A 17,922-nucleotide genomic window follows, 5' to 3' on the forward strand; every position below is an offset into this window, starting at 1 on the left:
CTACTTTTATTCTATTAACATCAATTATAAAATGAAATCAAATGAAGTTGAAATGTGATTGATGGTGTCATTGAAGTGGTATTTCAGTCCTGGCTTTGGAACGACACGACTCTGGGGCAAATAAATCCTACTTACTGTCACCTTTGAGCCGTGAATCATCTCAAGACCTTTTCCTTATAGAAAACTTTTCTGTTTCTTTTCTGACCTTTAAATCTGCAGTTCCAGAGGTATCACATGCTGTCATGCAGTTTCTATTTTTTCCACAATGTTAATTCAGACTTTGTTCATCAAGTTTTTTCTTATTTATTTATTTATTTTTACAGAGAATAGAAACAGATTGTAAGTTTGCGTGTTTCAGAATTTTCCTCCTGCTCTGTTGAGTCCTGTATTAAAAGATAAAGGAGATCAAGTTCTTCTATGACAGGCTGAAGCTTCCCGAGTATATATATACGCTCATCCCTCCCTGACCTTACAGGGATTCATCGACATTGTGTCAACACACGGGAGATGGATCTATATGTGTGAACATGAAAAGTCAACACCGCTACACCTCGTTCAGTCACCGGCATATCATACAAGGCTGATGATTGTGGGAAAAGAGCGCAGAGAGGCATGTCTGCACTCAGTTATTTTATCCTGACAAGGACGGGGACGATGCGGGAGTCTATATACAGAGCAGATTGGCTGAAATCCTTAAAAAAAGAAAAAGAAAATCGAAGGCCACTAAACCACCAACTGCTCCTAAAGGAGTGACAAGTGGAAGAGTTTGGTCACACCGACTTACGGTAAACTAAGGTAAAAAAATAAATAACCAGCCAAACTCAGGGGACAGCAAGAAGCTAGTGGACTTGTTATTGGTTTGTTTAGAAATCCCCTGAGAGATGCCCATATGGTTGGCTAGATAACAAATGGTGGACGTATATATGGAGCTTTTATAGAGGCTTTATTGGAAACAGCCATTGTCTCAGAGATTTGCAGGGATTTTTGCCTTTAAAAAGAAACTGGCCTATTTTTCAAAGCTATGACTCTGCACATCATTGATCCCTTCAAAAGGACTACTTATCTCCGTAGCTGTGAGTCATATCCTTTAGCTCATTCTCACTGGTTTGTGGCACCAACATCTGAGTGACAGTCAGAGGAAGCTTAGATGCAGCAACTTCTCTCTCTCGTATTTATATGCAAGATCCACAGTGGAAGATCACTGGGAGACAAAAGGAAAGTGAGTTGCACTGGCTTTCTCTGCAAAGGAGTGTCAAGGATGTCCCCTTGTGGATTAACAGGCTTGTTATTGGCCCCATGGTGGGCCAGACTGCAGCAGTACGCCTCACTAACAGGCTTGCCTCTCTTCTCTATTATTGTGTTCTCGAATACACACACACACACACACACACACACACACACACACACTGAGCTTTCATGCAAACTTGCACACACGAACACGCAGCTCAGCAAACAGCACAAGCTGAGGAACAAATTGTGGAGCCTTTTTGCTTCTCTGCGCATGAAGGGGAATATTTTAGGGTTAAAAAAAATAAAATAAAAAATGGGCGCAGTAAAAATAAAAAATAAAAAAAAACGATGTAAAAATGAGGAAGTGAGGGGAAAAAGGGGCGAGAAGAGGGTAAAATTGAAATAGACAAAGAGGAACACGGTGTATGAGGTGTGAGTGGGATGAGACGGGAGGGAAAGTGGATTTAAATGAAAGCACGGCGGAGAGAGTGATGGAGGCCAGGTGAAAACCACTGGGGTTCTGTGTCTGCAAAAGCCTTTTTTAATTAACTCACAGCAGACAGAATAAACTGGGAGAAGTAACTACCATTAAAAAGATATTTCCCATCTTGAACCTGATTAGCCTCCCCAGGTACCGAGGCTACTTCAATTTACAGACAGGGCAGTAGCACGCGTCCCTTTCATTAGCACAGTTATAAAACTGGGATGTTATATAATGTAATACAGGAGGTGAAGATATGGCTCTGCTGCTAACAGCTGATGGTCAACTTTGAAGCTGAGTCAGAAAGGTGATCTTTAATTAATTTATCTCAAATTAGTGATAAATTTGCACCACTGACGCACATTATCAACTATTATAGGTCCTCCATCTTCCATCTTGTAGACCCTGTGTCAAAATCTAATAATCAATTGATTATTCAGTTTATAAAGCGGCAGAAACACAGAGATGTTCAATTTATTATTATAGAAAAGATGAGAAACCAGCACATATGCACATTTTTGAAGCTGGTACCAGTGAATTTTGGCAATTCGGCTTAAAAAATTATTTTTAATTATTGATCAATTATCAAGATTTTCTGAAAAGTGCCTATTCAGGACTCTACAGTACTGGTTGGTTTGTGGATGCCTGGGGAAATAATGTACAGTTGGGGTCAGCAGCTGTCGGGGTTTAAGGTATTTGCCAATAAAAAACAAGAACAGTTTGACAAAATAATAACCGAAGGCTCATTTACTAGGTGTTTCCAGGGCTTTCAACCACACCGCATGGACTTCATCAACAGAGTGGACCCTTTAAATGTAAACTGTTTTGTCAAAGCCAGTTCAGTTTTCCTGGTGTCATATGATCTTGACATAATCTGCTTTCAGGCACATCGATGGAGCCTCAAATTGATTATATATATTAAAGAAAAATGGTTAGCACTTTATAACGACACAGTAATAAAATACTATTGTTTACCTGTGATCAATATAAAACGTCATTTATTTGTCGTTGACTCACGTGTAAAGCCGTTGACAGCCACTCTGTTGGGGTGGTAGAATCCTTTCTTGCAGTGGCACTTGTACTTGTCTAAGACGAATCCATGACCGTGGATCGGCAAACACTGTGAGGAGGAAACAAACAAACATATACATCAACGACACGAAGACGAGAAAATGCAATTTATACTCGTATTTCCTTGATAATAAATAAGCCACTTAAATCCAACATTAACATTGAAAGGATTTCAAACTGACTGATAAGAAACCATAAATATATAAAAAAGCAATTCAAATATGCCAACACTGAACCAAAAGTACAGGCTGTAGCTGAAATTTAGTCAGCAGAGTGTGAGATCAAATGTTTTGTGAGAGGGACAAGGGTTCAATAATTATTTAAGTTGTGAGATTCCTCGCACCTTCTCGCCGTTCAATATTAAATTAGCGAAGCCTCTTCCATTCGATTGAAAGTCTGATAGGAAACAGACTGAGGGCTGCTCAGGAAAAACACAAGGGGTGTCAGGGGGCAGCCATGGGCAGACTTTGCGTGCTGCTTGCCAAATTACAAGATATAATTAATGTCTAAATTAAGAACAGACTTCTTTGCATGATTAAAGCGGAACCATTAATTCGATTTCTTATGGGAAATGAGATTCCATCTTCTCTTCTGTAGGAACACATTCAGGTCATTGACACAAACCTTCAATTTATTTTTTCTCACTCGTTCTCTGTTTCTCAAACTATATAACAGTCTTCTTTTTTTTTCTCCCCCCCCACACAACGTGAGCAAGTTTTTCTAAGCGGAGATGATAATGACTTATGAATCCCAAGGAACGAACGAAGGGCCCAGAATAGCAACGGTACTTCAGCTGACACTTGACACGCTATGAAGTGTTTGTGACCTGACTGCGAGATCTCGAGGCGAGGCCAGTGGCGGTGTCTAAATGAAGCACCAGTCACTGTGATGCTCTTCACAGCGGACTGGACTCTGCACATCTTAAGAGGCAGCTATTTTTGACTGTCTCTCAAGGTCCTTGGTGAGGTCTGAATGTGTTTTTCAGTCTGAGAGAGTGTAGCCCCCCCCCCCCCCCCACCCCCCCAGTCAAAGCCTTGGAGAGGTCGGGCCGAGCCTCAAAAGCACAAGGTAATTACCAGGTTACTATTCAGCGAACAAGTTCCTCAAACAAATTCCACCGAGGAGAACGAAGCATTTAAAGTGGCACTACAGTAATCTGTCGGAGACGCCTCCTCCTCGACTGCCTTTTGATCTTAAGATCGTAAAACCTGTGCACTTTCCCATCTTGACTTTATCAGTGTGTCATCCCTACACGACCTAAAAGACAAGAGGTTTTTCATTGTATGTATCTAAAATATATAGTATACAAAGATGTTTTGAATATCCACGTCCACCATGATTTGTTTTATATGTATGTGATATTTTAAATCTGCACTCATATCAACAATGGGGCAAAATACTTTGTGTAATGGAAAAGAATAATAACCTTGAATGTAGTTCTCACTGACCGCTTAGGAAACAACAGGCAGCTGTAATTCAACACATCCTGTGGGTGTCAAAGTGTGGGCTACATGTTATTTGTGCAAATAGGATGAATGTGCAGAATAGATGGTCCACTCAGTTTGATTTAAACTACTGACATGTGCATTCCTTCATATAAAAAAAATAAATAAAAAAAGCTTTAAATGAGCACTGTGTTGCAACGTGAGTCAGGTAACTGATTTCATGTTTGATTTCGCAATAGCTGTCTCCTCAGGACAGGTGGAGCATGCTGCAGCTACTGCCTGCCACTGTTAATATGCCCACCGCACAGAGACACCAGGACAAACAGTCAAAGACAGGTGTGTGTGTGTGTGTGTGTGTGTCTCTGTGTGTGTGTGTGTGTGTGTATTTTTCATGTGCGTGACAGGGAGAGCCAGGAATAGCCCTGGCAGTGCATCCTGCACTCCTGCCTGCTGCGGTGATTGATGCGACGACTCGGACGTGGACTATGTTGAACGGGGAAGCAGCCAAGACGGCGCAGCCCTGCCTCCCAGCTACCTGCCATCAGTCACATGTGATCTCAGCGGCAGCGGTCCAGCCTGGAGCCAGACTCATATCAATGGGCCATAAAATGAAGCTTCTGAACCAGACCTGTCTCTGAGGATGTGAGGGGACGTGTAGTAGTGGGGCTGCATGAATATTTCTGTTTAGAGTTAGTTTCTTTTCACAGAAAGTTCTCCCAAAAATATTAATTAAAAAAAAAAAAAAAAAAGGAAAATACTTTTTTTTTTAATCTTATAAAGGAGCCAATTTAAAGATACCCTGGGGAATCTTTGACTGCTATAAGTGCAAGTATGCGAGCAATGTGATTAACATTCCTCCCAATAGCATCATATTATTTCACAGTTTAACAAGATGCAAGGAAGAAAGAAGCTGCATGCTCCCAAATACAGATGTAAACAATGTGGGTCTTAAAGAAAATGCATCCAACTCATTTTATAAGGCTGCAAACAAGGATTAGTTTCATTATTGATTCATTTTTACTAATTTTTTTGTTTATTAATCTATTAACCATTTGGTCTCTGAAACTTAACCAGCATCATTATAAAATACTATATAGGTCTAATATGATACATTACAGTAGATTTTAGTCAAATATACACAACATACAGCTACATCTGTTCTGATTGCAAGACAACCTACTAGTTTGAATAAAGCACACACAGGCAGTGACCTACTTCTATATGCCTGACATATGCTATTAATTATGTTTGATGATGTTCTGTTGATAGCTACTCGGGCGGCCATATTGTTCTTTCCATAATGAGCTGAAGGCGTCAACTGTGCTGCCAGAGAGCAGAAATCACATCGAATTAACTGATAATTAATTAGGTCTATATGATTGGGAATAATGCGTTTGACTGCACACAGTCTCTAACGGTTGCTTCTGATAAGGTCTGACATGGTTGCCCTTTAAAACTGATAATTTAACTGTAACATGATGGTGTCACCCACATCACCTGTGGGTGTGGAGGTAAGTAAATGCAATCTACATCATTCATTCTTTATGACAGTCACATGTGAGAGAGACACCCAGAGGTTGTACTGCGGTGTCTCCGGCACCCCAGGTTTCCCCACCAGCACCGCTCGTTGCTGTTTACATCCCAGCTGTGGCGGCTGTCAATCACACACACACTCTGACATGCTAATTGCCATGGTGACGTGTGTGACCGCGAGCGAGAGCCTTTTTATCGAAGTGCGTCACGCTGTCAGACCAGCGTGGTCTGCCTGCAACAGAGCACTTACACCAGGCCGCAGGACTCAGAAATAGACACAACACACACTCACTCTCTCTGTCTCTCTCTCGCTCTCTCTCTGTCTCTGGCTTGTATGAAATCTCTTACACCAGTGCTGTTTGTAACATGAAATCAGATTTTAATCATTGATGCTGTCTTGGTGGCAAAGCAGGAACCAGAACCCCAATTCTGCACTGATCTGAAGTAAGTAGAGGAGGGAATAAAACATTGCCAAAAGTATACGGACACCCCGGTCCCAGTGTTTACTCTTCACCTGGGGCTGTTTTTCATAATTTGGACTACACCCTTTATAATTCAAATTAAGGGAAATCTAGTGACCCCTTAATATCCACCCAGGTAGTTCCATTTTAATTATTTCTACGTGGCTAAATGTGCAAAACTAGATATTAGAAAAAACAGAAAAACACATCTTGTATAACTGAACTACATTCTGCTACGTTTTTTTTTTGCCTTTCCTATCCTGTGAATCATCTCACTTACCCTCAGATTCCTCCTGTGAGCCACTGTTCAACACAATAGTGTGCTTCTAACTTTGTGCCAAAAGTTTGAGGACAGGCCTGTAACTAAAATGTTGGATAGGGAAATGGGAAGTGGCAGTAGAGAGATGATGGGAAGTGAGGAGAGAGGGTGGCTGGGTGTCCACATACTTTTGGCCTTTTTAATTATAGAATCAGTGAAATCTAAATGCCTCCTCTTTTACCATGGGTATAGACTTTATAATATACATTTTAATATGTTTTCTAAATCTTTCTGTGTCATCTAATTTTGTAATGCTTTTGTAAATAGAGGGAAAGTGAATCACTCTACTTTCATTCATATTCATTTTGCTGTATTTGACCCCAGATGACACTAAGAATCTAAAAGCAGACCATCTTATAGACATTGTAGTTTATTGGTGGTGCTGTTTGAGTGATGGCTACTAGATTCCAATTATTGGCTCCCTCTTTTTTCGTTATAACTTGGGGGCTACTCTGGGAGCCATACCATTGACCCTGACCCTACTGTGTGACCTCTGAACTCCACATTGACAGTTAATGTGGATTAGCTTTGAGCATGGAGAAGCCTGGGACATTTCTATTTACTCATTTTGGTGCAGCAGTGTCACTTTCTTCGTGGTTGATGAAAGGTTTTATTTTGGAAAATACATTTTCTCTATTGTGTCGTGTACTCGTGTGTGACAGATGTCAAACTGAGCTAAATTTAAGACGTGGCTCGTGCATGATATTACATCATGAGATACAGATTAAATTCAGTGTAGCTACATATCTACAGTGCATCATTGCATTAATGTACATGAGGCTGCGGGAACCACTGCACACGCTCTTCGTTTTTTCTCTTTTTGCCGACATCAAACACAGCAGTTCTCCTCCATCACCTCTCTGTGACATGAGGCAGGGGAATAAAAAACCAACTCCGAGAGCAGCACTAATTGATGCAGAGGCCAGGCGTCTTCCACCTTACCAGGAAACTAGGAGCTAGCTCAATTCTTCAGGCTAATTAGGGCCTGCCGAGGACTCTCCCTCTCTCTCAAATAAGCCCACGCTCTTCCGGTCCAGCACAGTGCCTAATCAACCACTAATAGGCCTCTGTAGATATTTCCAATGATCCTACAGAGTGCAACATAAACCCTGAGGAAAGCTTATCATCCAGTAATTACAGATTGAACTATAGGATGCACAGAAAGGAGGTTAGAAGGAGAAGACTTGGCTTGAGGGCAATTTACTCTGCACATACAGTGCGGTTGTGTCTGTGCATGTGTTTGCATGCGTGTGTGCAGTGTGCTGTAAACTGCCAGCTCAGGATCTGTGTGAAGGCACCAGGGAAATTAGACGACAAGCTGGTTTTGTTTTAAAGGGAGAGAGAAAAACACGACGCGCTGTACGTGTTGTGTTAAACACTGAAACACCCTGTTGTGATTCTTTCCATGACACTTGGCCCAGTGAAATTTGTAAATAAATAAATGAAATAAATGCTTGTTTTACATTAAGATAATATAATATAGGAGCTGTCCAAAAAGTACCCTCAGAATGGTTGGATTTTATTTCTAGTTTATTACTATATCCCAAAATCCACAACTACATCTAAACAAATAAATAAACTCCTGGTTGGACGGCCACTCGCTGCATGTCCAGAAGTGGTAGTGGAGAAAAAGAATTACCACATTAAAGTACATTATAAAGTGTATTAAGTCTTATATTAAGTAAATGACATAACCTAACCCTGTCCTCTGACTAACTGGCTGTCATTGAGAATATAAAGAGTACAGTAGGTCCCATTGGTTCACGAGTTAATGCTTCATGATGGATGGGCCCATAAGTTAGAGGAGCAAGACTGTGAAAAGTATATCACGGTTTGTGTGAAGCTGTGTGTGTGTGTGTGTGTGTGTGTGTGTGTGTGTGTGTGTGTGAGAGAGGGCGAGAGTAAACGTGACAGAAAGAGGGAATGCAGGGAGACTTTTGACGTCAAAATATCTGCTTCAGGCTGGGATCGTACTGATTTTTTTATTTTATTTTTTTTTAAGATGTCAAGCAGGAACTGGGATAAATAAATTGGTCCTGGGTCTGGCTTAAACCAGAATTGCAGCCCTTCGCATCACTCTCACTCAGTCATACAGACAAAAACACACAGACACAGCCTATACACAGTGAGAGCAGAGACACTGCAGAGAGCTGGATGGCTGTGTGTCTGCGCTCAGAGGGACAGCGAGACAGCCAGCCAGGCCTTTAAACGAGGTCAACCAGCAGGAGTTAGCCGGAGCAGAGCTGCCCGGGCAGTTGGGCCTCGCTTTGGGCGCCGTCCAAAGACCAGAGCCTAAACACCAGTGAGATAAACACTCGGGCCTAGAGGGAGCTTAACATTGCCATCAAGCTGGGACAAGTAAACACATACAGCTCCTTAGTGCACACAACAGACGCCACTGGGATATTGCTTTCATAATCATTTTCACAGCTTATGTTAGTGTCAAAGTGAACTGGCCGTGCACATATTTATTCCCTGCTCACACAAATAAAATGCACAGTAACGCTGACTCCCGCAACTTGCAGTGGCCGGCAAAACAGACGCACATGAGCATAATCGTGCACAAAGTTTTAAGACATCCTCAGAGAAGCGTCCGGGGAGCAACGTGTCACGGGTGATGAAGGACGGTCCACTGACCCTACACTTTGACTCTCCTCATATACAGCAAACTGCAAATAACCATTTTTCTGCTCGTTTGTGAGTTCATAGTTCAGACTAAGGGTGTCACTTTTTATTCGATACACAAACTACCCTTTGAATGTGGGGGAAAGTAAAATATTCCATCCTTAATAACCTGTTCACATCTCAGATTCTCCATAGCGAGCCAAGACACCTGAAGAAGCTCAGACTAGGACAGACGACTCTTTCATCTGATCCTCCTGGATACCTCCCTGTGGAGACATTCCTAGACAAGTCCAGCTGGGAGGAGACCCTGTGGGCAGACCCAGAACACACTGGAGGGATTATATATCCCAACTGGCTTCAGGATCTCCCTGGAGGAGCGAGAGGATGTGCCAGAGGAGAGGGATGCCTGGGCCATCATGTTTATAGCTGCTGCTACCGTGACCTGGATCCAAATAAGTGATGTAAAACGGATGGATGTTCCAACCCGTCTTGTTTTAAGCACCTTGGGTAGACAGCAGGGTGAAGCCAGGTAACTTCTGTGACAGTAAACATAGCCGCTATTAATCTCTATCTTTTCGTCGGTGTCCCTTGCTCTTTCTTTGCCTATTTCTATCCTCTGTAAGCATGCTGCGGTGCTCATTTTACATCCAATCTCATGGGTCCCTAGACAAATGTTACCTCTACATTCCTCCTCCGAGTGTTTGCTTTCTGCCTGGGTTTACGGTGTGCTGCTGCTGCTGTTGCTGCTGCTGCAGCTGGGCAGAGCGGATGTAAGACTTTGCCTGAGGGCGAGTGTATTCAAGTCTTCAAAGTGTTTCCATGTAAATTCAGAGTTTCACCATTATCCACAGAGCCAATTAGCGGGACAGTGGTTAAGGAAGGTTCTGCACTGCCGAGGGCCGGGAGCCAATGTTAAAACCAGAAGTGTCCTGTGATCTATCGTCCCTCTGCGATATGGCCAACAGCCCGCAGCCTTGATGTTTCCATCTCCAACAACCCTGAGGAGGCCGGGCCGCGGGACACGGAGCATCGTCGCTGTGTCCAATGTGAATTTTGTATATCAGTGGTTTCATTTATCGGGAAAATGAGTAACATGTATCCTTGGATGACAGCATATTTTTTTGGGGTACTGAATGATGAAACAGGAAGTGTTACATAAAAAATATTCTCAAGTATTGTGACCCAGACATGACATGCTACTGTTTGTGTTGCTACAAAAACATTTAGAGGTCTCATAGTTTGGATATATTTATGGGTTTTAAAAACCAAAAACGCTTAATCTCAGAGTAGTTTTACATCTCCTCTCTCAGGCTTTTCTCCGGAGCTCTAATAACAACAGGTCGGTGAGCCAATCAGAAGAGAGGAGAGTCCAACAATGAAAACTTTTACAAACTGTTTCCAAGATGTATCAGTCCATCCATCTGCCATGCTGCAGACGTATCTACATCCCTCTTTATCCTTGAGAAACTCATTAATCTTTCTTTCTACAGTGGAAAGAAATCCACATTTATTGCCTTTTTTTTTTTTTTTTCCTGAGTAGATCTTACTTCCTACCGGAGGAGGGTTGAATCGAGGCTTTGCTGTAGATGGATGAGAGGTGAAATGTCTTCATCTACAACCAAGTCCAGTCTGTCGATGCAACCCTTCTTGGACAAGCGTGACCTGGATGACTGAGACAGCTTAATCACCACAATGCTGCGTAATTCACCCAGCACAAAAGGATTTGCTAAAATTGAAGGGTGAATTTAAGTCTGCTGGTGCACAGCAGTATTCTATTTCCTTCCTATCAAGCACCCTTATCAGCTCTGAAGCATAATCACAGCTTTGGTGCGATCACTGTAGATAATTAGCAATTACCCTATTTATAGGCTCCTGAACATACTCTAATAGGCAACGTAGCAAGGAACGTAGTTAATTAGGATGCTTCAAGCCCTTTCTCTCCACCCAAATTGCTGCAGCGAGATCAGCTGGTTGCAAGGGTCATGGGCTTGGTGTGAAACCATTCTTGACACGTGATTCCTCATGGGAATCCCTGTTGTGTTTCTAACAGCAGGGGGGCAAGGGGGGGGTGGGGGGATTCCCAAGATCCTAAAAAGACTGCTATTTTTATCTGAGACTACGGCGGCCAGGCCTCACAGATGAAGGGGTAAGCACTTTTTTTCTCGAATGAGTGTAGAGGGAACACTTGGATGGGGAAGCTGTCAGAGAAACAAGCAGATAAACGTTACTCACCATTGCTCAGCTAATGTATCACATTGGAAGCGGGGGACTCGGGGAGTTTTCTGAGCAAGACAGCATGTCGAGTGAAAAATCAAGTCCTACAGTGAAGAGTGACGTGTTTGGATGTGACACGAAACTATGCGTTATCTGAAGAATTCGTGTGTATGACTTTGAAGAAAACACAGCAAAACGGTGCATTAAAAAATAGAAATAAAAAAATCAATTCCTTGAACACCGTAAGTTTTAAGAAGCCGGTAACATTAAAGATGTGAAATCTCATCCTCTCATTGTTTTGACAGGAACTTCACCACAATGTTCAGCAGACGTATAAGGGCGATTAAACTCTGTGAAATACCTCGAGTGTAACTGACCGGAAAGATCATATGGCATAAAACTATAGGGCAATCATTAAGCTGCAGAAAGTAGAGGGATCCAACTTTCCTTAAGTATAAGAACAAGATTAGGAGAACACCTTAAATACTTAAGTGAACAATCTTAAGTTTTTAATCTTTAAGTCTAAATAAGACTTAACTTAATGTATTTTGTGCAGCCGTCTCCTGATATTCATCGCTTAATATTTAACAAGGACGCAATTTTTATTCTCCTTTTTGTAAGAAAGGACAGTAATTAACAATTAGCTTAAGTTTCAAGCAATTAATAATTTAAATTCAATTCAATCTGAAACAGAAGGAAGGTCCTTTTATAGGAAAACTCTGGGACACATTCTTACCCTTAGATGAGGAACTGGTTCAAAAGCATTTAATTATATAAAGTAAATATGAATATAAAATTTAAGAGCATGTGTCATTGCTTTTAATGTTGTACCCAGAGTGCTTTTCATTAAGGGAACACTGGCAATAGCGTTTCAGTGAATTCACCATTTGGAAAAGTCAGTTTCTCACAGAAAATGATTTCTAACAGCTCATTATGGGGTCGAATGAGGCCTACAACCTTTGCATGCAAATGAGGCAACATTTCTGATGCTCCAATCAATCTTCGTCCTGTGACACGCTGATGAATGAATTCCAGCGTGGCAGTCTGTTTTCAAAGTGTTTTAAAAATGAATCCCATCAATTCAGCGCGTCACATGTCTTTCTTAGGTTAAGTGAATGAAGCAAAACAAGGAAAAGAGGTGCAGGCAGTTGTACATTACGCTCTTTGTGCAGGCGTCCTGGAAATGCATGTTTCTCTGCAGCCACTGGCGTCCGGATAAAGGACTTGTTATCATGGCTGCCAATACAATACACGGCCTTTGTCTGATCTTTCTAAATTGAAGGCAGCTGCAAAGTAAAGATTGTAGGACAAAAGACAATGAGATGTAAATCACAGAAACAATGCGTGACGACATGAAAGGCTCAGGTTGTAGGTCACCACTGGGGTCAATGCCAATCATCTGTTTTTCTTTCTTTCTTTTTTTTTTACCCCTGTTATACTTGTTCATATGTGTATGCTTCTCTTTGTTATCTATGGTAGAAAACTGAATATCTTTGGTTGGTCAAACACCTGAAGATGACACCAATGGGCTGTATGGAAATTATAACGAGCATTTTTCACTCTTGTCTGATGTTTTTATAGACAGAATAAATAATCGATTAATAAAGAAAATAATTATTTTAGTTACACTGCATGGACACAAATGTAAATCTCTTCAGTCAAATACACACAGTCTTATAGAGGGGACAAAACTCAGGTTGATAAACATTGACATCTTGGGGATAAAAAAATCTGCTTGTGCATCTGAGGAGAAATGCTGGTCCCCACAAGGTAAACAGTTTGTTTTAAGGGTGAAGACTGACAGTATACAGACATTGTGGGAATGAAAATGAACAGTCTCATGGGGACAAAAACAATCAAAATGTGGTCTCTACCGAGTTAATTATTTATGGGCTTAGGCTAGAAGGAGTGTTGGAATCAGGAATATACAGTAGTCTTCATGGTTTGAGCTCAGGTCAGCCTCCAGGGAATGAACGCAAGTTAAAATTATGTCCTAACAAAGAGGACAACAACTGTGTATGGTGCACACTTGCCTGTTTGCAAGTAAGAGTGAAGCAGAGAAAGTGAAAAACCAGAATGAGAGGCGGAGGGTGAGAGCAGACGCAGCAGCAGGAGGCGGCGGCAGTTGTTTAACGCTGATGGCGTTATTAATTCAGCAGCACAAGGTACACGGCGGAGAAATCAGCGTGTGATTGAGATGATAGCGGGCTGGGCCAGGACAACCTTGAGAACCAAGGTCAAGATGTAACCGTGATTCAACAGACAGAGCTTGAGCTTTTCAGCATTAGAGAGGCAGAAATAAACCACACCAACAACATCAAACATCCGGCTTTCATGCAGTGGTTTTGAGTGTGTGTGTGTGTGTGTGTGTGTGGGTGTCGTCTAAACAAAGTGTTTTGGAGTGGACAGGCAGACCTTTACCGTTGTTAGCTTTAATGCTCCAATGACTGACATTTCGATTTGTACCGCTTCAAATTTGAAAAAGTTTGAATCCAAAAAATACATTTTACAAAGTGAATTTTTCATAAATGTTTTCTGAAAACTGAATCAGTACTTTATCGTCAGGCAACTGAGCAGCTCACATACCAACATGCTCACAATGACAATGCTAACTTGCTGATGTTTACCGGATGCAATGATTACCATGTTCACCATCTTAGCTTAGCCTGTTAGCATGCAAATATTTACTAATTAGCTCTAAATGCAAAAGGAAAACATAAGCATGTCGCTAGATAGAAGTTAGTTCACTCAGGTTATTACAATTCATTCTGACATAAATGTCCCTTTCTAACTTCATAGCAATCCATCCAGTAGCTGTTGAGATATTTCACTCGAAATCACAAATGTCGACCTCATGATGGTGCAAAAGGAGAAGTCAGGGGTCACCAAAGGATTCGTCCTCTGGGGGACCATGAATGCACCAAATTTTATGGCACACGATCCGATAGTTGTTGAGATATTTCAATCAGGGCCGAAGCGGTGGACTGACATCGTCATCCCCACCACTGCAAACATTCGATAAAGTTAAAAGTTCACAGCACTTTCCTGTGTTTATGATCAAACGTTGAAATGTTCACTTCTATACATTGACCCTCGCTCTTCTAACTCAGCAGCCCTCGACAAGAAACAGCGCAGAGTCAGGAGTCCTTGTCGTGCCAGCTGGAGTAATCATTCAGGTTATGTGTCACTGCCTTTCACGAGCTACAGTCCCCCAGGGTCCCACCACTTGTTCTGAGCAATAAGCTAATTGATTGAAACATTCATCATCATCCACAGCCACATTCTCGTATGAAAGGTGCCCCCAGGGCGGCAAAGTCCTCGACTTTTGAAGAACGGTGAAACACACTAATGGAAGTGCCATTAGTGAGAGATGAGAGACGAGAAAACGTCAAACCTCAAACAGCATGTATACACCTCTTCAGCGGGAAATTAAGTCAAGATTGTAGCTGATAATCCGTGGGCTCCATGTTTGGCTATGTAATGATTTATCTAGATACAGCATGATTGGTATAAATCAGAGCCGTGCACTTAATCAAAGAAATACAATGTTTGCTCTCAGCTTAAATCATGCAGCGACCCGTCTGCAGTCAGAGCTGATAATAACATTGATTACTATATATTGTCCTGGACAGGAGCGTGGGCTGGTTGGTTTTCTCCACTGCATGCAAGTTCCTGTAATTTGATGGTAATATATACAGTACCTATTTGCAGAAACGACTGATTTACAACAATATGGAAATGGTATATATCTCCGTTCTGACAGGCTCCTAAGTTTTACACAAACTCACACACATCACGCTTCAAATCTGAAATCTTACTGGGTTTGGGTTGGACTTTTCTTAGCTTAGATTGACTATGGCAGCACAGGGGAGAAAAATTAAATAAAAAAGGGTTTTGTAAATACAATTAGTGGGGAAAGACTGATGGAAAACTGTACAACAGTTGTTGGGTTTTAAAACTGCATCGCCAGGTGTCGAATAGCCACGCTGCTGGGTTATTGTATTTTTCTCGTCAACGGTCCGAGCTTCATTTTGTTTCGCCTTCCTCTGCTCGCCTGGTGAATCAGTCATCCATAGCATCTGCCTCCATCTAAGTTTGGGCTGCCTGCATGCTTGGCTGGGCAAACAGCAGCTTGAGAGGCAGCATGTAAGGGGAGGCCAGGGAGCCGACTCTGACTGGCTGACTGACTGGCTGACTGGAACGACTGCATTTTGTCAGATCCAATTGCTGGAATTGTGTCACTTAAATAAATAAATAATAATTTTAAAAAACGCTGCTAAGACGAAGGAAAACAACGGTGGTTGTGTGCTGAAAGGAATTCATAGATGTTGGATAAATCCCGACGGAGTTGCACATGCAAAACATAATGCGGAGTCCAAGCGGAAGGTGCAGTGTTGCTTGCGAATGCTGTTGTAAAGAGCATCCGAGGGTGGAGTGGAAATGCGAATACGTCAATGAAACACTTCAGTAACTAAGCTGCTCCAACACCAACTAAAACAACTGCTTTGTTTCCAATAAAACAAAGAAACGACTCTTAACACGGATCTATAGCAGCTTGAAATTATTGTCTTTTTTATTTAAATGGCCCCAAAGAAACCCATTAACCGACAAATTTGTGCACATGCAGAGGGAATACCTGACTGGGAAAAAAATACAGCAATAAAACTAAATGAATCCCTGTTTGCAAATGCAGGGCATCCCTCTCAATGCTGTTTTTATCACATTACCACACAGATACAGCCCTACAAGACTTGATTACACCGCTGTTGGGCTTTCTATTCATAGCTAGTGAAACAACAGCCTCCCACATCACCTCTGATTTACCTGGTTGTGCACTCTAAGGCCAGGAAGGTAGGTTGTTAGCTGTAACGGATACGAAGATGGCATGCTGTAACTCCTATTTGTGCAAGACTGATATTATGTGAGGGGGATCATGTGTTATTTATGAATTATGATACAAACTCCGCCATACATGTTCACAAAAGATAACAACTAGGTTGAAATCAGTGTTGGTCAATGTATGTTCCTCCCTCTGTACCTCTCCCTATCTATGTTGTTCCTCTAGCACATATGATGGTAATGAGCACTCCCTCATGATAAAGCTGTCATGCAAGACAAGACGTATCCTGCAACATGCCATGACCACGACAGCTTTCATCATTCAGCTGTGAGCAAGCATCCTCCTAACACACTCCTGCACTGTAAGCACACAGAGATCATTATTTTGCAAACCAAGCTAAAAATCTATACCAGTAACAATGTGTTTGTCTCCTTGTTGCCTCCCAACACACACACACACACACATATACACACACACACACACACACACACGTAGAGACACACACACTATGTCAAATGTCTCTGCCATCGACTGTCCATGGAGAGGTGGAAGTACTCAGACAAAGAGAATGATTAATTATTCAAAGAGGCTCAGTGCAATCCATTACATCACATGCATTATGAAGCAGTCTGATCTACAGCACCTCTTCAGAATCTATCACTCTTAACGATGGAGCTGAAACAGCAGGTAAGAAGTCATCGACCAGTGAGCTAGCTGCTACCGTAGCTACACAGCAGAAAGGTTACAATGGTATTAATAATTAGTGATTTAAAAAAAAATTAAAAAAAATAAAAAAGTTTGTGCTGCAAATTCCCTTATAACATGGTACTACAGGTTGCTAAGCTAACGGCTAATTGTTGATGGAAGCGGAGAAGATTAGCTTCTCTCAATTAATTTTTCTTTTCAGGGAATGCACATCCATAAAAGCAGCTATGATCAAAATATTTACACCAACAAGAAATCTACTTGTACATACAGTAAAACAGGTCACCCATAGTGACAAACTCATAAAGAATTATCACCCGCTATTAGGCGTTATAGCATCTTTTAGCTAACTGTCTGGTTCCACAACTTTACTGTTTTGGCTCAGCTTCAAAGTTTCCCCATCTCAGAATATGAGATGTGGTTATCGTCTTAAAAATAGCAGAGCGCTGAGAGTTTTATCATCTTCTCCACAAGCTCAGCCCACATGTTCCAGGACCTTGAGACAGGCTATTTTTCATCTGTATGAAAATTGCCGGGGCTATTTTCTCCTGCCAGTGTCCAACTCTCCAACATTCACATCACTTACATTTTAAATTACATTTACTTCTTGACCTTGTAGACAGACTCTTGAGATTAGGAACCAAGTCTTTAGACTGTATCTCTGCTAGCTGACTAATGAGTAAAACGATGATGGTGAACTACAAAAAAACTACAAATTAATGGGTCCAATTGAACTCATTTGTCCACTTAGTATCACGAAAAGCTGTGCATTCGGTTTCAAGAGACAAACGCGTCATATTTCACAAAAAAAATAACTTTGATGGAGGTAATAACTGAGAGATGAGGTGCAGGTGCAGTGACCTAAACTTACTTCTTCACATCCTTGACAAGGATAAATTCATAAGGTTATTCTTTACAAAGAGATATAACTATCACTGTATATATTTCTTTTAATATAAACACAAAAATAAGTGTAATTATCAGTTTTTGCAGATAAA

At 41.5% G+C, this 17,922-nt stretch overlaps 1 protein-coding gene across 1 annotated transcript in view; it reads right to left on the bottom strand.

Annotated features, from left to right (window-relative positions):
- The window catches only part of gpr158a (G protein-coupled receptor 158a), a 55,798-nt gene that overhangs the window by 24,206 nt on the left and 13,670 nt on the right, over nucleotides 1-17,922 (bottom strand). The window contains exon 3 of the mRNA XM_023431504.2: nucleotides 2,729-2,831. Within this exon, the coding sequence (XP_023287272.1) occupies nucleotides 2,729-2,831 (103 nt within the window). The remainder of the gene's footprint in view (nucleotides 1-2,728; nucleotides 2,832-17,922) is intronic.

This window comes from Seriola lalandi, unplaced genomic scaffold, assembly GCF_002814215.2.
Source record: "Seriola lalandi dorsalis isolate HSWRI2012SDOR001 ecotype SW California unplaced genomic scaffold, Sedor1 jcf7180002054923, whole genome shotgun sequence".
NCBI lineage: Eukaryota > Metazoa > Chordata > Actinopteri > Carangiformes > Carangidae > Seriola > Seriola lalandi.